Raw genomic sequence first — 23,442 nt, 5'->3', positions numbered from 1 at the left:
TCCTACCGAATGTGTAAGATCTAGAAAAACCGAAGTGAACGGAGAAGTTCATGGAGGTAGGCCTAGGCCCACTGGGGCTGTAGTGCCAAGGGAAAAAATGTATATATATAGAGAATACTGATTTCAACGTTTGTTTTATCCACTATTCCCCGATCTCTTCCTAGATGCATCACATTCCGTGAACAATGTAAAAACAAACTTCCTACTACAATAACTTTGTGAGGGAAATTGTGTAGGCCTGTGGTCCATCTGTGACTATTACAATTCATTTAGAAAACATATTGGTTTGGACTTGATTCGAAACTTATTTGCGGATTTGGTGATGTCTTCTGCACTGAAAATTCAGTTTTTATTTTCTGGCCGTTCATGACTTAAATTCTGTATCTTAGTGACTCGAAACCCCTTAAATGCTATAACGTTACGGAAAGGTCCACACATTTTCTGAACTTCCTACATTATCGTGCCCTGTTCACAGAAATCACATAGAATGAAAGTATTGCAGATTAGGTTATGTCCATGATTTTATAAACGTAACCAGTCACTTAGACCAATGAAACTTCCGATACGACATCTTCGTCTTGCAAGTCTTACATTGAACTTCATTAAGTAGGACAGCTAGTACAGAATTCAGACCACGATACAAAATATAAGTAAATTTATGATCTACAACTTTTATTTAAAACATATTACCATATGCTGGGATGGAGGTAAATTAGTTCCAATGCTTAATAAAGCACAATGCCATAAGGCGAATGGGGGAGTGAAGATATAGCTCCAGACATTCTTAACCTCGTCAACTGATGGAAGTGAGTGGTCACTTTCAGGTTCCGGTCCGTATACCTCCGTTATCCGTTGGATTTTGGGCTCGATGGGCCCCAGAGCGAATCTGGACGCTGTGGAGAATGGAATAATATCTTTAACCTGTCGGGAACCGAACTCCGACTCCTCGATCGTCCAGCCCGAAGCCTAGTCACTACACCGACTGAGCTAGTGATTACCTACAGAATATCTATACAAGGAGACTTGTTTCTGACAAAATGCAGTCTGCAGTATGATAAGCTTTGAAACAGATTCTCATCTGCAATAAACAAGCAAAAAACGTAAAAGTACTAAAGTGTTTGAAAATTATGTGTAATGCGTATATTGGAGTATACCTTTCCATGCCAGGGCCGAGATGAAAGTTCAAACAAATTAAACAATTCGCGCAAAAGAAAATCGTTGTTCTAAAGGTCCGTCCACATTACTCCTGCTCGTGCTCGTGTGACTCGCTACGCTCGCGAGTAATGTGGACGATATGACAAGTCACGAGAGAAGCAAATTTTTAATTTAAAATCTATAGCCAATAAATTAAAATACGACTACAGCCTATACACACTACGAGTAAATGTACGGATCCTCACGCGCCGAAGCCTGGTGAGCAACTGAAGTAGTGAGGACGAAGATTTACGAGCACAAGTAAAAGCCATAAGAGTCTCCCGGCGAGCACGAGCACGAGTAATGTGGACGGGTCTTAAGATACACCCATTTATGAAGCCAAAACAATATAGATCCAAGGTGAAGGAAATATTAAGGTGGGTAGGATACTGTGTCTCGACTCACACTTTCACTTCGGCTACTGACGAATGTCTTGTTTACCGGTCAGTAGGGCTGAGTGTTGGTTGCCGCTGTATTGGTGTTGCTGTATTTGGAAGTTGCTCCCAATCGAGCCACTGAACAGGTTGGCATAGCGGTGACTTTCCGAACTTGCAGCTGGAACATGGCCATCTTGGCTGGGGACTTCGTGGTCTTTCTTATTATCTCCAACTCAGTACTATGATAGAGCCTTGAAATATGTCATTATCGTCTCCACCAAGCCACTACTCATCACTCACGATCATCTTCTGTTCTCAATCGACATTACGTCTGAAATAGTGTCATTAGAATAAGACGAACCAATAAATCTGAATGAATCATACCTATCGCTGTGATCGCCAATTCGAATTTCGTTTCTTACATTTCACAGAAATGATATAAACTCCGTCTCAAGTGCAAACAATATATTTTGTGTCTTTGATCTTGCTCCCTACACTACATGTTTCGGCCTCAGACGGCCATCATCAGGTGTATAACACTCACTCAGGATGCTTAAATAAAATATTTCACAGAACTTTGACAGTTGCATCACTTACTCTATAAGCCTACAGCTTCGAATGAAGGAGACTGTAACATAGGAATTTCGGAAAACTTGCAAGGAAGTGGTCGTATCGTATATTAAATTACGATGCTATCGTTTTCCTTAGCGACCTGACGAAGTACACGACAATCTGCCTCCTGTCCAAAATTAGTAAGCTAACATTTGTTAAGAAAACTTTCAAAATAAATTCAAATACAGTATGCGTAAAAAATGCAGTACTGAAACTCGCGCATCTCGAACGTGCATGTGCATTTGTCGACGGGGCATAGCTCCAGCCGCACGTGTTCCCAGTAGTGAGAAGGAAGTTGTGTTGTGCAGTTGTTGGATATGGGTCTCTCGACGGAGGAAAAGGTATTCATAGTTGAGTATTATTTCCGCTCATACGGAAGTGGTCGACAGACAACTCGCTTCCTTGGTTTTGAGCGGCCAGATGTTATCGTCCAGAAACCGCTACACAGTACACGTGTGCCGATATGGTGTCCCGTCTCAGCACACGGTACATTAGGCCCCTATTTCATTGAGGATGAGGAAGGCAATGCTCTTACCGTCACCAAAGAACGCTACAGGGACATGGTGATCGGAATATTTCTTCAGGATTTGATAAGGTTCTGTGGTGCAAGGGGCCTCCACATGAATAGATAGTGGTATCAACAGGACGTCTTTTCATCTCAGTACTGACTTTTTTGGCGCATACTGTATTTCACGCAGTTAAGACGATCTATGACAGTCGCTTTGTATCACGTAGGGCCAAACGGAATAAGGGAAATCCTATAAAACTGCCCATAAAAACAATTTCAGATCTCTGTAGGTGACTTAAATTCGCTACTTATTTATTCCACTTGTTTTGTGTGACTTTCTTTCGCTCTCTTTCTTCGTTTCTTCCTTTCTTTAATGTTCCATTTCTTTCTTCCATCCACTGTTTACTTCCTTTACTCTCCCTCTTTCATTTCTCTTCCGTCGTTATCTTCTCTTCCTTTATTTCACGTTCTTAACACTATGTCTATTTATTTACTTCTTCATCTCTTCCTTTGTCTCTCTCAATCTTATTTTATTTATTTATTTCACGTTCTTCTTGTTCTTTCACCTTTTAGTTCAACATACTGCGTACAGAGTAGTTTATCTTTACCTACCCTTTTCAACAGAAGTTAATTTCTTCTGCTGTGCCTCACATATGTCCCACTGCTCGGTACAAATGTGCAGTGAGACTACATGCAGTGATGATCATTACCATCTGCGCACTGAACATTTGGGTATAATTTCTTGTCTTCGTCTATCGTGTCTGTTCTGCTGTTTCTGACTCTGTGTAGCTGGTGCAGCCTCTGCACTGCTTTGGCATTTTCTTGCTTGAAGTCCGGGGTGTGGTGCTTTTTAATCAGGTGTTTGGTCTACAAATCACGCTGGGCAGGACAGTGTCATGCTAACATTACGCACACAAAGGAGCTGTTGATGCTGACGCGTTCCTCGTGAATCAATCACCGTGCATAATTAAAAGCCGCGCATAACTCCTATCCTCGCATTTGCCCATACCATAACACGAAGTGTGTTCGGCGTCTCTTAAGTAACTAAATAACACACGTGCATTTTGTGTTAGCCAGAAGTTCCATATGTGCACCTCCTGCAAAGCATAAGGGACTGAGAGGAGAGCATCATTCTGGTCTCGGCACAAACGCTGTGGAACATTTCCGGTGGTACTTTTCAGCAGCTGCCGGAATTCTTTAGTTTAATGTTTCAACATCGTCTGCAGGTTGGTTCAATGGCTGCGTAACTGCACACCAATGCACCCCAGACAAGAGAACCCGAGGATCTAGAAGGCCGGGAACTTGTCCTTCAGAAAATTTCGAAGTTGCTAAAGAAGGTTGCTGCACCATCTTGTCGGAGAACTTAAACTTTCATGTTCTTCCAGTTATGGAAAAAAATTAAGCTTTCAGTCATTCCATATTAAATGATATCCTTTATGGTAGCCTCAGAAAGAAATGAAAAAACAGAATGTAATTTTGATATTTGCCGTTCTTCAGGAGATGAACGTGTGGAACTTGTAAGTGTCATTTCATTTTTAATCTATTCAATTACATTATCATAGCTATAGCATTCAGAAACCCCCAATATATCTATTGAACGTCTGTACAAATGTTCCTTCTTTCTAAAGTGTATTATAAATATGAAACAAGTTTAAAAAGAGTTGAAATTTGAAATCTGTTTTAAACCTTGGAATCGGAACAGGCCAAGAACTTAATATATTCTTGATGATGATGATGATGATGATGATGATGATGATGATGGCGACGACGACGACGACGATAATGATGGTTATTGTTATTATTATCATTATTATTATTATTACTATTACTATTATTATTGTTGACCGCCTCTGTGGTCTAGTGGTTAGAGTTCCTGGCTACAGATCCATAGGTCCGTGTTCGATTCCCTGCGCTACCAGATTTTCTGAGAAGTAGTGGGTCTGGAAAGGGGTCCACTCAGCCTCGTGAGAATAATTAAGGAGCTATTTCAAGGAAATAGCGGATCCGGTCTAGAAAACCAAAATTAACGGCCGTGGAGATTCGTTGCGCCGACGACGTGACACTCTCTATCCGCTAAAGTTGGCACTAACTTCGCCGACAAGGGGCGGTCGCTCGGTCGGTATAATTCGCTTGCGGACTAAAAACCACGGATAGAGGATGTCGCTAAATTTCATTATTTACTTTCAGTTCATTTAATGGCGCTGTCAGGAACAGACTGTACGGTGTCGAATGATTCATTAATAGTGAATAATGAATTTGAAACGATGTCGAATGCAGTAGTCGTGATCTACTTTAAGGTACTATTGCTACATTTGTCCTGAGGGACTGAGGACAACAATGGAAAATCTTAGTCAACAGAAATTCGAACCGGTCACCGCACGAATATAGGACAGCGTCATTAGCGCTTGAGTCAGTCTACTCGAAAACTACAAAAAAACTCAGTCACGGTAGCCGGCCTTAGGATCGATATTCAAACTCGCGACCTCGGAATTCAAATAAAGGTGCTAACTGCTGAACCGCGACGTTCTGTACAGAATTTTAGAAGGAAACGTTTTGGAATGGATCGCTTGCAGTACCTTGGCCGGAAATAGGAGAATATGTTATATCACGGGTAGGGGGGAAGGTTGGGGTGAAATATAATATATTGAGCAAGCTTAGGATAAGGCCGCGCCATAGCTCAAGCGGTTAGTCGCTGGCTTCCCACCGCGGCGGCCCGTGTTCGATCCCGGTTCTGGTCAAGTGGGATTTGTGGTGGAGAAAGCGGCGCTGGGGCGGGTTTTCTCCGAGTATTACGGTTTCTCCTGCCAATCTTCATTCCACCAATTGCTCCACAATCACCATCACTTATCATCTTGGGTTGCGGGCTCCGTAGTCTAGGGGTAACGTTCCCACCTCATGACTCAAGGTACGCGGGTTCAAACCCGGCGGAGGTCGTGGAATTTTTAAGGGCGGAAAAATTCAGGGAACAGGTCCTCCGGGAGGGACTTTAAGCCGTGGGTTCCGTGTCGTAGATTTACGATATGTAAAAGATCCTCATGTCTCTAGGAGACCTCTGAGCAAAATTAGGCAACAAATTTCCCGCCCAAGTAGTTTCCAATGCCTCTGGTAGATGGGGGAAATATCAGGTACCGAGGGCCGACCTCGTTGGCTCAACGGGGCTGATAGCACGCACCAGTACCGGTAGGGTATGGCGACAGTATAAATTAAAGAGGGACGCATAATGGACCAATAACTGGTCTAAGTGCATGGGGAAACCCACCCCCTCTAATAATAATAATAATATCATCTGGGGCTGGTACAATAGGCCAGAAGTGGCCGCAGTACAAGGGACTTAGTCCCACCCCACTAGCAATAAAAGAAAGCTTAGGATACATTCAGAAAGCAGGAATCAGCTTTATATGTACGAATCTTTCGAGTTCCAGGTCCCCTTTTAGGCATGCGTGAGCGCGGTCGTAAGTTCAGTGCACTTAAAATGTTAAACAGAGACATGGATTATTTGACTATAATCTTGCCTGTACGCATGAAGGAGGAGGAGGTTATATGCAACCAAATGACGTAGAAGTGGCTACTAAAAGATGCTAGAGCCTCTGCAGAAATGAATAAGAGAGGCAGTAACAGAGCATTTGCAATTCAAATGAGAATCTGTCTTCTTCTGGTAATGCTGCTAGAGAGCATTGTAATCTGAAAGGGAGACGAGAGTAATGATGCCGAAATGATGATCCTTGCAAGGCGTCCATGCAGTGAAAGTATAATGTGGAGGTTATGGCCATCCGTCCATTCAATGCATTTCCATGAAATGAGATATGGCGGGTCTGCACTAATATTCGCTGTGAAAATTTAATTCACGTTCGTATTAAACCAATATATGAATTTATTTATTCGCAGTTCAGATAATTATGCCAATTTTCTTAAGAACTGTTCACCGTAAAAAAAAAGGTACATAATCATAATAGTATGACGGAATAATCCATTGCTATACAACGGCTCGGTAAACACGGCCTAAGAGCCGGAATAACCGCATAACCGGCATTTAATTTGCTAGGCAACGGCAAGCAAACACCTGTTTCCGCGGCAACGAATCTTAACAAAGGAATTTCTGTGACAACAAATAGAATAACAGAGAACTATTAACAGTTCGGCGTGGTGACATATTTGGGCCACACGGTACTTATAAAAGGGAGTTCATTCGGCATGCACTGTCTTCGCTCGCTCGGAAGTCGGGATCGTGGGTTCGAATCCCACTCAGGGCATGGATGTTTGTGTGCGTTTTTCTGTGTTTGCCTACAGGTAGAGGCCTTGCGACGAGCTCATCACTCGCCCAAGGAGTCCTACCGAATGTGTAAGATCTAGTAAACCGAAGTGAAACGGAGAGTTTCATGGAGATAGGCCTAGGCCCAAAATTGGGGCTGTAGCGCCACAGAAAAAAACAGCAGTCCTTGATTCTTCACAGAGATTCGTCAGACAGACGGCGTTCAAAAGGAGTTCAATGTGTGACCTGTTATAGTTGTCTGTAATTGTAAAAAAGTACCACTAAATCCAATCATCGAATCCAGAACCCATTATTTTTCGTCACGCTAAACCCTTACACGTCATAACATACAGCTGATTAAGATCTGTATATTTTATTCAAAACATTTTTCAATATAATAACATACAACTACACACTAAGAAAACACTTTTATATTTGTACGTAGTGTAACACTTGCCGGTCACGGTAGCCGAGCGGTCTAAGGAATACTATCTTCGCTCGCTCGGAAGCCGGGATCGTGGGTTCGAGTCCCACACAAGGCATGTATGTTTAGTATGTATATGCGTTTATTCTGTATTTAGGTAGAGGCCTTGCGACGAGGTGACCACCCATCCAAGGAGTACTACCTTCTGTAAAAAATGATAGTGAAACTAAGAAATCAGCCCTTTGCTCCAAAGTTAGAGCAAGAGGAGAGGAAAATGTAACACGGTGTTCATTACCTTCACAGAAGTAATTTGTGCCTGTAACGCTTGAACAGCAAAGCTTATACAAATATGAATTCGGAAAAATTGAATGGAAAATATGTATAGACCAATATAATAGTGGATTGTCGTTTATTATCCGGAGTATTTCTCCCACTACGACGCACCCTTAAGAGGGCGAGCGGTAATGATATGAAGGGAAGGCGATACTTCCCAGGAACAATCGTCCAGCTTGTCGTCAGTCACTGTAAAATTCCAGACTACTGCCTGGACGTGATTCTCATCGCCAAGTACCATGCTGCCCTGCTTGCTGTCTGACTTTGCTGCTTGACAATAGCAGGACCTTTCCCCTAGTTATAAGCAAGAACACTCTCGCTTGCACTGTTCAAAACCTTCCTAGGGAGGTTCAAATATATTTTCTTGGAGATATCAGTTCCCGTCATACGGTCACCGTAAATACTGAGGTATGCAACCCACCGAACCGCAGGATACTGTTTCAGTGTTCGGGTATTAAAGCCCTTTACCGTCTTCGCATGTAAGCCTATTCTGTGGGTTCAGTAGACACCTTTATTATTATTATTATTATCATGGCTCTACATCTCTTTGTTGGGCCTTCGCCGCTTTTTCAGTTTCTCAAACCTATACATATTCAGTAGGACTCCTTGGACGGGGGATCAGCCCCTCGCAAGGCCGCTACGTACATATAGAACAACAAGAACGCAGAATAAACGCACACACATGCCTCAAGTTGGTGCAGTTTACGAAATATGATGCATTTTCGCAAATTCCACCGTCAACATCAATGCACTTTTCGACTCGTGTTGCTTGTCTGAGTGCATCTTGACGTTCCTTTATGCAGGCGGTAACCAGTGTACAGTGAAATAGCTCTATCTCGGAAACCGTTCGGAATAGGACACATGTACATACATAATCTTTTGCTTACGATGAGAGATACTATGACCTCCCAGAATATTGACCTTTCTTTCTGGGACACTCTGTATATTATCTTGTACTGGCCTTCATTAAATTGTAATATAAGGTCTTACCGCTGCTACCCTCGTTTTGCTACAGTATGGACGGAGGTCGCGCCTGTTAAACGCAGGGATTTTCTTGGTAGAGCTGACCTTGTTTATAAAGGTTTGGAAGGTTATATTCAAAGGAGCACCAGAATACCTTTGTGAAATCCAGTCTAGTAATATCGGGCCAACTTGCTGTAATAAATTCTGTTCCCAACGAAACCCAATCAATATAAACTGGGTCAGAACATCTACAGATTCTGTACAACTGAGATAACTGTTCGGACACGCGATGCGTACACACCGCTGCCTAAATGACACGGAATGTACTGCTGTTCGGATTATCACCATTCTCATGAGGATCGTGGGCTATATCTGGGAAAGCTCTATGTGCTGTTAATTCAATACGCCTTCTAGATTATGGAGTAATTGGTCACCTTTACAGTACTAGAACACAGAAGTATACTAGCTTTCACTCACTCATGGAGCACTCATGGATCCGTTGCTTTGAAACTGTTTCTTCTATTGTCGCGTGCATTTTTTATTTCCGCGGGAACATATTTACTGAGCCGTTGCCTAGCAAGAAACTATTCCGGCTTTCGGCGTCATGTCACAATGCGTAATTTAAATGGCTATATTCGAATATTTGAACTGTAAAATTTTATTAAAACTGTGATTATATAAAGATCTATTTTAGATTTTGGAGCATCTGGACTCGAACCCAGGCAATTCAGGGGTTCAGTGCAGGATAAGCCATTCTGGAATTACATTAGTAAGAGCACACACTCCATTTTGCTGATTCCAGAATGTTTAATCGTGTCCACAATTGTTTGTAACTGTAAAAGGTGATCATTAGAGTGAAAGTTGTACTCACCTCATCGGTGAGGTCACCCAAATGCTGAATGTCCTCTGTCTCGAGGCGTTCTTCTCGCTCCTCCCGACTCTTCACTTTGCGTTCCTTTACTTCCTTCACCATCCCAGCGGGACCCGGGACCGCAACCCATTCCGGTCCTGGAGGGTCATCGTCCGTCTTTCGGTGCTGCAACAAACCAGGCTCACTACAGCATCTGAATATAAGCTGACTGGATAAAGCAATTACTCCTCTCCAGAACAGAAACAATATAAATCATAGTATCACTCCTCACGGAAAGAGTTCAAGAATAAAAACTGTGGGGTGAAGGACGTCTTCATCCTAACTTGTAGTAAATTAGAATGATCAAGTCAAGGATGTTGAGACGTGCATGGCATGTAGCACGCATTGGATAGAAGCTGAATGCATACGGGATTTTGGTGGTAAAGCCGGAAGTAAATAGGTCACTAGGAAGATTTATACGTAAGTGGGAGGATAATATTAAAATGGATCTTAGAGAGATAGAGTGGGGTGGTATGGACTGGATTGATCAGGTTCAGGACAGAGATCAATGAAGGACTCTTTGGAACACGGTAATGAAACTTGGGGTTGCATAAAATGCTGGGAAATTTTTAAGTAGCTGCAGAATTGACGGCTTCTCAAGAAGTGCTTAGCTCCATGGAGTGAGTGAAGGATGTCTCTCCTAAACACTGAATTGTTGGGAAATGTAAGACCCGTTAAGTTCCTCACAGTAGGGAGACGCGGAAAGAGAAAAGGCAGAGGGGTCAGCGAAAGTAGATCGTGTATCCGTGATCTGTCTGAATTGCTGCACCGTACACTGTGTACAGGGTATACAGACTCTCAGAAACCTCTACGGCTTCAGAAGGACCAGTACTGTGGCTATATAAAACTATGGAGTTAGGTCGGGCCATAACTCAGGGGGTCAGTAGCCGGCTTCCCACAGCGACAATCAGGGTTCGAGCCCGGGACAGGTCATGTGGGATTTGTGATGGACAAAGTGGCATTGGAGCATGCTTTCTCCGAGTACTTCGGCTTTCCCTACCAAATCCCTTTCCAACGACTGCTCTACAACCATCATCTATCATCTGGGGCTGGTACAAACAGTGGCCGCAGTACCAAGTGGAATCAGTCTGCCCCCATGAGAGAGAGAGAAAACTGTTGAGTTCAAAATTATTGATAACTGAATTTCAGTTGTAGAAGATTTATATTCAGGCATGGTATTCATCAAAGCGTCGTTTCAAAAAAACATCACAGAAATATCAATTCTAAAGACAAAGTAGTTATTAGGATTCCAGGATAAATCACCAACAACAGCTAAAAGTGTCCTGCATGATGAATAAGCTGAATGTGGCCACGCCGAAATTCGAATGTTCTCCTAAGGCCCAGCCATGAAAACCACAGAGTGCATATTGCTGAATTTAACAGGAAATAAACTAATCTTCAACACAGTGTGGCACAATTACGAGAACGCTAGGTGACACAGCAAGAAGAAACTTGAATTTCTATAAAATTATGGCGCAGCCCCATTGCTATATGGCTAAGAGAGTCCTGAGCCCTAGCTAAAGAACAGGACGACCGAACTGAAGCAACTTCAGCGAGGATTTGAGGTTCTCACAGCATTGGTTATAAATGTTCTATCTTTTTGGTTACAATGCCGTGTAGTAAGTTGAAAATAAACATATGTTTCGGGCGAACATATCGCCTTCATCTTCAGGGTTGAAGAATAAGCCAAACAATAAACCAGCATACAGCAGATCTATTTCTTCGACCATGAAGATGGAGGCGACATGCTCCTACGAATCTTAGTGTGAATTTTAAAGGACTGAATGACATAATATCTCAGAAGACAGAAGAACTTCAACTCAATGAGGTTCCTGAGGGCTGTTGCAGGTTATAAGAGAAAATAGTGCATGAGGCGCAAAATCATCAGACAACAAATATATCCGAAATGTTATATGAAACAGCTGAAAACTGGCTCCACCATTTGGAAATAATGAATGAAACAAGGTTTGCTGAAATGTTTTACTAATACACAGAGAAGAGTAGAAGAACAAGAGAAGACCACGCAATAGACCGGAGGACCAATTCTGATTTGAACCTGAAGTCGGAACATTTTTTTCCCTTGGCACTACAGCCCCAGTGGACCTAGGCCTACCTCCATGAACTTCTCCGTTCACTTCGGTTTACTAGATCTTATACATTCGGTAGGACTCCTTGGGCGGGTGATCAGCTTGTCGCAAGGCCTCTACCTGTACACACACACAGAAAAACGCACACACAAAACTAAACATCCATGCCCTGAGTGGGATTCGAACCCACGATCCCGGTTTCCAAGCGAGCGAAGAGAGTACATGCCTTAGACCGCTCGCCTACCGTGACCGGCTGAAGTTGGAACATTGCAGCAAGGAAATCCTTGTAGTAGCAGATGATGATGATGTACTGTATTCATATATATTTTTCAAATGCATGGAAACTGAAGGGGAATTGTATGAGTTCTTGTTATCTCAATTATGTCAAAAGTCTCCAGATCGGTATCAGAATATCTTTTCTTCCGTTTTGAAACCCTTTGCAGTCGGACAGAAGCAGACAGCCCCGTCTCAACACCTGTTGCGATACGGGCAGGACCACCTGGCCTCCAGAAGGCCGTCCACTTGGTGCAACAAGAATAATAATCATCTCCACATTGTGAGGCACACCTGGTCCCGGGAAGCCACCCACTCCGTGCCACAAACTTGAGGATCGCCGTGAGATTTGAGGTTCTCACGTCGGGCACTATGAAGCTTGCTGTCTCCCGGGATGTGACAACGTGTGGCCTGGTAGGTAAGTACAGATATTCACAGGAACTTGCTGCTCCCATCTTCAGGGTGATGGAACCAGCAGCTTTCTCCGAAAAGGTGGTAGCTACCTACGGACTACACGGCGTCACATCCCGGAATATAAAAATCACCTTGAGGGTTATTTCCCCCCACCATTATCACCAGTAACGTCCATCAGTCACCGCTGCCTCATCTTCGACAGAAATTAACCTGTTAAGTGAAGGTCCGAAGTAACCTAAGAAGTTCGCTCCCGTCTCTGCGGGGTTTTAATAGAAATTACCTCATTTCGTGCTGATTTCTATTTAGAGAATTCTTCTGTTAGCATTTTCCAGGGAAAGACATAACTTCTGTTGTCAGAATGTCTCGAATAATTTTTTAACTGTGACACTATTCTTTCGTCGGTCTTTTCAAACGCGACGTACAATAAAATGAGACGAAAAATGCTTCTCCGCGACATGTTCCAAGCGAAATATAGAAGCAATTAGTTTCACTCTCACGACTGACGAATAAAAACAACAGTTTACAGCATATTTTTATCTATATTTGCTTTCGTATAGCAGATGTAAAGTTGGCAATGTGCGTATCATTCATGTTCCACATCGATAAGTTATTTGTCCTTACTGAAAACCGACACATAGGAGAGAAATGCGAACTTGATCAAAAGTTTTGTTTCATAAACGCTGTGGAAGGAACTCACTTGTGAGACGCATGCGAGAATGGGATGTTAAATTAAATGAATATCTGGGACTATAAGTTGCTGAATTGGAATTACATGAACTGGCGAACTGGTGGGAGAATTAGCGAACTTCTGTGGTGCCAGTCCATATATCTGTGTACTCCATAGCGCCAGTATGTACGTATATTATCAATGAGGACCTTGTCACAAGAGTGGGTATCTGTCTCTCTAGTTACCGTATTTACGCATGTATAGGCCGCACATTTTTTGCCAAAAATTCAAGAGGAAAACTGGGGTGCGGCTTATATTCGAAATATTCGAAATCACACTTCATTTAAAAAAAATATATTCATAATTAGTAATACAGAGTGTTCTACTCCTGAAATAATATTCCAAGAAAATTATTTTTTCTATAATTTCTGTCTGAAAATTGTGCTGTGGCCTATACACGCACGCGGCCTATACATGCGTAAATACGGTACCTTTCTCTTATTCTATGTCTTTCTTCTCCTTTCATCTTCTTTCATTTCCTTCTTTTTCTCGTTTGTTTCATTTTAAGCTTCTATGTATTACGTGCGTGAATGTTCATATTAATCGCCTGCAGTGCACATTGTCCGAGTGTAATACTAACTGTTGCCTGTAAGTATAGAGCTACGACCGAGGAGTTTGCCTCAAAATTATGAGCACATGTCGTCTTTGTGCCTGCGGGGGAACATGGCGGCCGATGACCCAGTAGTGCTAACAAGCCCGAGGGCTTCCCGCGCCGCATTCCTCCATTCTCTTCTGATTCGAGGTTCTCCATGTTTGTTTTCATTTTGTACAGGAAAGGGCGATGAACCTCATATGAGCACGTCTCAGGTTCAGCAAATTGCACGTGGAATCCAAACTCCCCTCTAACGAACGGAATCATGAACATGTCCGGGCATGGATACGTAACAGAACGGTGCACCAGGACCACGATTTTCCTTCAACTGTCTAGCCACTAAATATCAAAATATGTGGCTTGGCCTAACTAAATGATACAGGATCTCAAAGTTTGTATTTTTTCATCTTGTCAAGAAAAAATCCCGAAATTTCAGCACTCTATCTCACAAAATCCCGCCACTGCAACAAATTATGGGTCGGCGCACACTTCTACACATTATTGCACCATGATTTATTTTCATGAGACATTTTTCTCCACCTATAATTTCCCAAATATTATCTTCCCCTGTGACCTTTCGTGACACCATTTGTATGGTAAATATTTTTTTTCTTTGGCACTACAGCCCCAATTTGGGCCTTGGCCTCCCTCCACGAAACTCTCCGTTTCACTTCTGTTTACTAGATCTTAAACATTCGATATGACTCCTTGGGCGGGTAATCAGCTCCTCGCAAGACACAGAAAAACACCCACAAACAATAAATATCCATGACCTGAGTGGGATTCGAACCCGCTATCCCGGCTTCCGAACAAGCGAAGACAGTGCATGCCTTAGACCACTCGGCTACCGTGACCAGCATGGGATATATAGACTTATTGTTACATCAATTTTGAAAATCCGTGGCTATACTGGAAAACTGATTTCAAATCTATGGTACCGCAGTGAGCCCCAAGGCCATGGTCTTTCCACCTACTGTTGGCCATTTCATTCGGTGGTTATTACTGGGAGAACCACCCAGCTGGCACTAACCTACAAGTTTATATCATCCTGCCAGGAAGCAGCCTAAGAGTCAAGATGATCAACGTCGGGAATTGAACGTACCTCTGTCTGTTTGTGCTCCTGAGTCTCTGTGTCCTCCGTTGTGTTGGTGGTGACAATAGGGCCAGAGTCTCCCACCACCTTCCCATCTTCCAGCACCACTTGCCGCTTGACGCGCGTCTCTATTTGACGCGTCGTCGTCAACTCCGTCTTCTTCTTCGTTATCCATTCTTCTGCAACCGAGAAAAAAGGAGCTAGTTAAGCGCCTTATTTTGATCACATACCACTGTAAGTACGTACATAAATAAGCCTGTAAGATTTAACATTCTTAAATTAAAACTCTCTTCTATACATATACAGAAAAGAAGCCCCTAATTTTTAAATTTTTGTTTAAATTTCGTTGGTTGGGGTAGCCTGACACCACTTGGTACGTCGGCCATTAATTAGCTTATTGCACCAGCCCCGGATGATAGATGAGTATGGAACATTTGGTGGAATGAGAATTGGCATGGGAAACAGAAGTACTCGGAGAAAATATGTTCCAGTTTCACTTTGTCCACCACAAATCCCACGTGAACTGACCTGCGAACGAACATGGGCCGTACGGCCTCAAACAAACCGCTAAGTTCCGTGTTCTAATGCATTATGCAACTATAAGCAAAAAGCCTGTGAGATAAGTATCCTTTGCTTTAAAACATCATTCTGCGATTATGGAAACTTGTAAACAAACGTGCATTAGAAAGTTATTTTGAGAGTACAGAAATCTTTCTACTAGATAAAATTTGTTAACTTCGAAATATTCTCCTGCCCCAGACGAAGAGGTTAAATGTTGAAGAAAGCAGTCTTCTGGGANTTACCGTTTCTCACGGTGTTGTCGCTTGCAGAATTCTTATACTTTTTCTTCTACCCTGAAGATGGGGGCGATACGTTCCTCCGAAACGTCGGTTAACACCACATATACACGGTGCCAAATCCCAGAAGACTGCTTTCTTCATAGTCACCGCCGTGAAAGCCTCAAATCTTACACAGGTTAAATGTTCTAACGTAAACTCTTTCTTCTGCAATTATGGAATGAAAACGCCTGCATTAAGATTATGGTGTTCAAGGATGTGACACCATAGTTTGGCATACAGACAGGACTACAAAACAAACCGTCTTCAAGGTAATTTTCCAACTTCGTAGATGAAGTAAGTAGTAGGTCTGGTACGGGGTCCACTCAGCCTCGTGATGATAATTAAGGAGCTATTTCAATGAAATGGCAGCTCCGGTCTAGAAAACCGAAATTAACGGCCGTGGGGATTTGTTGCGCTGACCACGCGACACCCTCTATCCGCTAAAGTTGGCATTAACATTGCCGACAAGCGGCGGTCGCTCGGTCGGTATAGTTCGCTTGCGGACTAAAATCACGGAGTAGATGAAGTAACAGTTTCCTATAAAATGTTGGCACCTAGAGTTAAAAGATATGAAGTCGCCTGAGAAACTCAAATCCCATAAAAGTCTGTAATATAAAAGCACTTTTATGTAATTATAGAAATGGACCTGTAATTTGAACGTTTATATTTAAAAATAATCATCCGGATTACAGAAATAATGCTTGTTTATTCTAAAAATATTCCTATGTAGCTACCTACGCACGCCTGTTTCATCTTAATAACATTAGTATGTAAATAGAAAAACAAAATATATTAAATTTAAATGTATCGTTCTGATACTATAGAAAAGTATACAAACTTGTGTATATCATTTAATAACGTTTAAAGCACTAACTATAAAAACAATAAATAGCTTCACGAATTTTAGCTACTAGGTTTTATTACTTGTACATATCTTTAAGTCGTACACCTTCTTTATTAAGTAATGTAATGCCTTGTTCCAAAAAAAAAAAAAAAAGCCGCTCCATAGCTCAAATGGTTAGTTGCTTGCTTCCTACCGGGCAGCCCGGGTTCGATCCCGGCGTCTGGTAAAGTGGGATTTGTGGTGGAAAAACTGGCGCTGGGGCCGGTTTTCTCAGAGCATTTCGGTTTCCCCTGCCAATCTTCATTCCACCAAATTCTCCATCATCATAATCACCCGGGGCAGGCTACAATAGGCCAACCGGTGGCCGCCGTGCCGAGTGAACCCAGTTGGACTCCAACCCCCCCCCTTTTTAAGCGAATTAAAAAAAAAAAGCAGAGTGGTAAAAGGCAGACGAAAAAAATTATATATACGGATTATGCTTCCTGTAGTCCTGCAAACACCGGCAGTATACAATTTTGGAAGTCAGCTCGTATCTCCTTCTCTTACACTTGCATTATTCATGGGGCACCCACCCAACTCTGTATTTGGGCAATATGTTGAATATTTTCACCGCTCCGTTGTGTTCATGTAGGCTGTTTTCCGTGTTGGTATACATGGAACCCTCCTGAGGGAGAGATTAGGTTGACGAAAGTGTAAAATAATGAAGATCTGAATTTTTACTTTACGTTATAATATATTTTCTAAGTTACAAACCAAATTGGCCGCGCCATAGATCAAGCGGTTAGTCGCTGACTTCCCAGCGCGGTGGCCTGGGTTCGAACCCGGGTCTGGTCAAGTGGTATTTGTGGTGGACAAAGTGGCGCTGGGGCAGGTTTTCTCCGAGTACTTCGGTTTCCCCTGCCAATCTTCATTCCACCAACTGCTCCACAATCACCCTCACCTATCATCTGGGGCTGGTACAATAGGCCAGAAGTGGCCACAGTACAAGGGGCTTAGTCCCACCCCATTAGCAATTTAAAAAAAAAGTATTACAAACCAAATTATATGTTGAAGAATGCCGTCTTTTGTGATGTAGCGTCGTGTAGATATTGTGTGAACCGACGTTTCGGAGGAACATATCACCTCCATCTTCAGGGTAGAAAATCTGCGAGAGAGGAACCTGAGTGAGCAGGTGGCTGAAGGGTATTTGTTTCATTATTGAATGTATCAGTACTAGGGTTACCTAATATCCTGATTAGGGTTTCTCGAAGGGATGAAATTATTGCAGTTGCTAAGGCTTCCTTCAAGTTGTCGGGAAAAAAGTTTCTATTGTTATTAGACTGGGGCAATATCCTTTAACAATTAAACGGATTATTTCATCATTTGTTACATAAGCTTCCGTACCACTAACTTCGACTGTTTTATCATATATTCTTTTCTACTCCTATAAGTTAGTCAATGATGCACAGAGGCCGACGTTTAACGCCATCTCCTACAAATAAAACTCACAAATAATTAATCATAAACCACCGCTTTTATATAGGATGCACCAGGAGGAAAGGTCAATATTATGTGACGTCATAATAAATCACTTCCTCACATGAGCTGCAAAGTGCATTGATCTTGACTGTGAAAATTTCGAAAATTTATTATACTAGGTAAACAACACCAACTTTGTCACTTGAGAAACAAATACCGGTATTGGAAAAGTATGTAATATCTGTCTCTTATCAACAATTTTGGAAGTGTACAGTGAAATAGCCACAACATTTTGAATAGGTGGAGGAACTACGTCTCTCAGTAATTTAATGTAAATAGGGTCAGTGATGTTAGGCACATAGGAATCCATACAGCGCAACCGTTAGTACCTGAACCCAGCCCTTTTGAGGTTGAAAGTGCTATTGCAAAATTGAAACGGTGTAAATCGCCAGGTAGTGATCAAATTCCGGCAGAACTTATTCAAGCAGGAAGCGAAATATTACGTTCTAAGACCCATAATCTAATTACTTCTATTTGGCATAAGGAAAAATTGCCTAATCAGTGGAAGGAGTCTATTATTGTACCAGTTCACAAGAAGGGTGATAAAACTGACTGTAATCAAGAGGGTTCCGCCCCCTTCTGCTAGGGTCGGCGGACGTAGTGATTTGATGGTCTGTTTCAATAGCGTCCGAAGTGGACATCGATAGAATCACTGGTGCAGTTACTCGGAACGAGGTGCTTTGACACTTAAGGTGGGCCCATTTGTAACAAATTCAAGTTTCAAAATTTCTACTTTATGCAATTTTCTAGATGAAGTAAGTCACTTGCAAAATTCATGATGCAGAATCTTCCTTGAAAACCTACCAATTACTCAGCCGTTCAAAACACTGCACACTTTAATGGAATCCTAAGTTTAATAGCCGGTTTTATATAGCCGGCCAGTGGAATCAATGCTGAGCCAGTCGAATCCAATCGAAATCTTCACATCGTATTCCTATAACATTCATTTCAATAATATACTTCTTTATCCTATCTATAAGTAGCAGTAAAAATGCCTTTACAGGAGGTTTTTACTCCGTCTGCCTAACCCCTGCCCAAATTCCTTCTGAGTTCACTGGCCGATAAAGACCTCCACCCTCTCTGGTTTGCTGCACACCGCACGTCTGCAAGGTATGTTCAGATTATTGCCTAGGTGGCGTGACGTCATGTGCACCCACTGCGTATAATTCCTCACCCTTCAATGAATGAGTAATTACCCCCACCCTCTTGTCACGAGACTGCGTGACGTAATGCTTGTTTACATTACATGAAAGGTCAATTACTTCTGTCAACGTGACTTTGTGAATTGAAGAGCCAAAGTTCTTGTGTGGGGATTTGAAGCCCCGGCCCTTATACGAGAAAAGACCGCTTCAGAAAATGGAACCGCAATCGAATCAAAGCTGTATATTTTACAGTCACTACACTGTCTGAGCTATTGCATGAAACGCCAAGATTCAGACCTGGGCATTTTACCGCACTGAATGAGACCCTGTTAGGCCTTTAGTAAAAATAGCATTCTACCTACGCCTGAAAACGAACAGCGGTCGAATCCAAACCACACAGTCACTGTACTGACTGAGCTATTCTACATTCATGGTCCGACCTCTTGCTATTTGGTATGGGAGCGAGGAGGTATAGCTCAAATGCTCCACTCCGTCTCACCATCTTGCTGTTTCGATATACTTCATATAACTTCTCCCTCTCTGACCTTTGTTAGGGGATCGGCTACAGCATGTTTACGTCTGGGCAGCAGTAGGGCAAGTCAGGAGATCGTATTCGACTATGCGAAGGCCGGGTGCAGCTTCAATCTCCTAGGAGAGGATCCGTTTTCAGGGTGCTGGACAACGGCGGTTCTAACTGATAACAGGAGACACTTCTCCGGGACGTTTAAGAAGTAACTGAATACAGAGCTCTTGTCACACGGTTATTTAGAATCAGTGATGACGAAGATTTGCACCTTCACAACACATTCCTCTCTCACTCGCGGCACTAGTTCGGATAGTCACTCAATAACAGATAATTCAGCTCAACCAAGAATGAACTCCCACTGCCTCCGCGCAAGTGTCACTTCCAGTCCGTTGCCACCGCTGCAAGCACAGTGCCACTGGGCTGCTCTTACGCGAGTATGACTTGGGATAAACTAGCAAAAATTATGGTTGCTGTAAGCGTGCTTTCAGCGCTTAACTTGTTTCGTTACAACCTGACAAATACGATCTGATTTTATGGCGGCCTCACGTTATGCAGGTTGCAGGTGCGGTTTAACGTACGCTCCTCCACTGGCAGCTGATGATAATAGTGTGTAAAGTGCTCAGCATTCGAAAAAACAAACATAATTGATTGTAAGGTAACGGTAAATTTGTTCCTGTGCTTAACTAAGTAAGCACTACGCCATGAAGGCGTATGGGGGAATGGATGTATAGATCCACATTTTCTTGACCTCGGTACTAGCTGAAGGTCAGTGGTCAGCTGCACGCCCCGGCCGCTTTACCCTCGGGAAAGAGCTCCAGGTATTGTATAGGAGGTTGGGTGGATCCCAGAGCCGATCTCGACGACATGGAGAAGTGAAAATTCTTGACCCTACAGAGACTCGAACTCCGACCTCTCGGTCGTCCAGCACGTAGCCAGTCGCTATACCGACTGCTCTGAGCCGACTGTCTAGACCAGCCGTGTCAAACATGCGGCCCCCATAGCCACAAAGCGGCCCCTCAACTTTTACAGCTAATTGATATTAAAATCAATATTAAAATTTTAGTATAAATATTTTTTGTAAAGACAGTTTTCCAACAGACCAGAAGACAAGAAGTCTCACGCAGACATAAATTAGCAGGCTGCAGGAAATTCAATGTTTTGCTATTTCTAACATAATTTCTTGTGTAATCTCTCTTTTTACATATTGAAAAGCTGTTTGATACTTGTCAAAAAGGGCATTCTCTTGCTTTTTAAAACTGTAAGATGTGTGACTTTAGGTAATTATACCGAAATTATTCCTAAACAATAAATAGTATTAAATTTCCTTGTATCAAAACCTAATGTATATTTCTATTTTGAAGTGAGGCCCTGGACTATTATTTACAGGGCTGAGGTAGCCCTCTGTACAAGTTGAGTTTGACATGCCTGGTCTAGACAAAATGTGGGAGCCTCTCACAATCCTGCGGGCCTTCTCTGGCTGTTACAGAGATAATTACCTGTTCAGGTGCAATTTCCAGCTCGGATCACATTATCCCCACAACACGCTCAGGTCACTTTAACCCTCGTATGGAAATATAGCTCTATACCCTCCGCCTCTCTTCCGACGATCCACTAAGGTATGATAGTCTATTTATTTAAAGAAGCCGCCTGAATATAAATTGGGGATAATCGTGGTAGCTTATACAGCCGAATCGTTTTCTCGAAAAGCTAAGAGTTGTTCAGTAAGGGAATATTCATTGAAGTTTCGATTTCCTTCTTCCGATAGCCCCTGTTATGTGGATCCTAAATTCCTAACCGCTTGCCGTCAAGGGTCAGAAAAACTCTTCGATGCGACAAAAATTCATTCATTAATCTATTCATCAATAGCTCTAGAGCACTATCTTGGGTCCTGGTGCCATCTTCAGTTTCGTAATCTCTTTTACACAAACGGTAGGACTCCTTTGACGAGCGTGATGCGGCAAACAGCACCTAGGAATTATAACATGATACCCACCCAAAGCTAAACCGCGAATATTTTATACATTTTTAATATATGACCACAATATTATTCAAATCACGCAGAAAATGTAAATGGATACTGAGAAATGGCAGTCGATTTTCAATAGATATATAACTTCGTACTGAGTCACTATTACACAAACACACTAGTGTGTAAAGAAAGCAGTCTTCTTGGATTTGGCACCGTGTATATGTGGTGTTAACCGACGTTTCGGAGGAACGTATCGCCTCCATCTTCAGGATAGAAGGAAAAATATAAGAAATCCGCAAGGGAAGAGACCGTGAGAACCGGCAAAAGCCGCGAAAGCCTCAAATCTTACACACTAGTGTGTAGTTTCTAAATTTAGTCAGCGTTCTCACCCTCAAAGCACCAGCCTTCTGAAGTTCAGTATACAGAGCTGGAAATGCAGGGCGCATGGACGAATGTAACTTGCTTATTCAGTACAACGCATTTTTCAAGGCTTGTACTGACATTACAAGGAATAATCGTATAATACAAACTGGAGTCCTCGTTCTTCGCCCGGGATCTATTTCATTTAGCGACTTTTATAATACTCCAACATTATTCCAAACAATTCATAGACCTTTTAAGCACACAACAAGATAAAAAGTGTTTCGTGTTTCTTAAAATAGCAGCCGTCATTCTATTTTAATAGACGCTCTCAATATTCTGCCTCGAGTAACGTTTACTGTACAAATACGACATACTGGCGACAGTGAAAATTAAAGCAAGTTATATTGCTTTGAAGGGCACAGTTTTCAGATCGATGGATTTTGGCCCTTTAAAGTCACCATGAGTACCGCCTGCTTTAAAACAGTAAAACTCTACATTCTGTCCACAGAATGTATTTGTGCATTCGAATAAACAAAGTTTGTTTCCCTAGACAGCATTAACTAGTTCATCTTTATAGCGGAGAAATAATGTGTTTCTAGTGAAGTAACAGCTGAATTTTTATAAATTACTTAGAAGGAAATCCAGTCTCCAAAGGCTAATAAATAGTCGATTTAAGAGTGGGACAAGATACAATTCGAGGCAGTTTAGAGATGTAAATTTGTTTCTTATTATAACAATATGCCTTTTTGACAGATGAATGGAATACAATTAACCCACAAATGAAAGGTCATTACAGGTTAAAGGTAAAGTCAGAGTCCCTGCTTTCAGACACGAAAACGTAAAAGAGAACTGAGCTATGGAAACACCGCTACGTGCCCTCTCGTCTTTCACAGCAAATGGTGTCATTTGTCACCTTCGCATAAATATGGTGATAAAGAGGAACATTTCCAATATCTCTACTTTATGTCCATGGTTTATGCTGACCGTCTTACAGTGTATACACTTTTTCACCTTATTCTTCACTTCCACACTACATGTTTCGGCACTAATGTGCCATCTTCAGGTGTCTTTATGCACGTTAAACTATTGTACTGCATGCCACAATGTCTCCATTCTAAAATGACTAAAATCTGTGTTCGTCATATAGGACGATGAATTCTAAATAATAAAACTTTTCAGGATTCTTCCTACGTCGCATTCAAACACGCGAATTGCGCCAATCCTCTTTTATGTGAGCATTCCTCCTACATATATTTGTGTATCGTGTTCTGTGTTGTGTTTTGCTCCCGTTCCAAGGACATGAATCAGTGTAACAGGACGCTAAAATATAACACCTCTACTTTAAATTGAACTCCTCTCCCAGAAGTCAACGTCCAGTCATCTTTACTCAGCTTACAAGTGAATTCTCACATAAAGCAAACTGATATTATTTCTAAATCCTGGTCAATATGATTAGCTCACTAACTCAATGGAATAGAATTCTTC

General features: G+C 42.2%; 1 protein-coding gene across 1 annotated transcript in view; it reads right to left on the bottom strand.

Moving 5' to 3' along the window:
* The window catches only part of LOC111873436 (serine/arginine repetitive matrix protein 2), a 168,837-nt gene that overhangs the window by 70,075 nt on the left and 75,320 nt on the right, over positions 1-23,442 (bottom strand). The window contains exons 4-5 of the mRNA XM_023868161.2: positions 14,766-14,935; positions 9,532-9,696 (exon numbers count right to left, since the gene is read on the bottom strand). Coding sequence (XP_023723929.1) covers positions 9,532-9,696; positions 14,766-14,935 — 335 coding nt within the window. The remainder of the gene's footprint in view (positions 1-9,531; positions 9,697-14,765; positions 14,936-23,442) is intronic.

The sequence above is a fragment of the Cryptotermes secundus genome, unplaced genomic scaffold (assembly GCF_002891405.2).
Source record: "Cryptotermes secundus unplaced genomic scaffold, Csec_1.0 scaffold333, whole genome shotgun sequence".
NCBI lineage: Eukaryota > Metazoa > Arthropoda > Insecta > Blattodea > Kalotermitidae > Cryptotermes > Cryptotermes secundus.
This window is presented reverse-complemented; position numbering and strand designations above follow the sequence as displayed.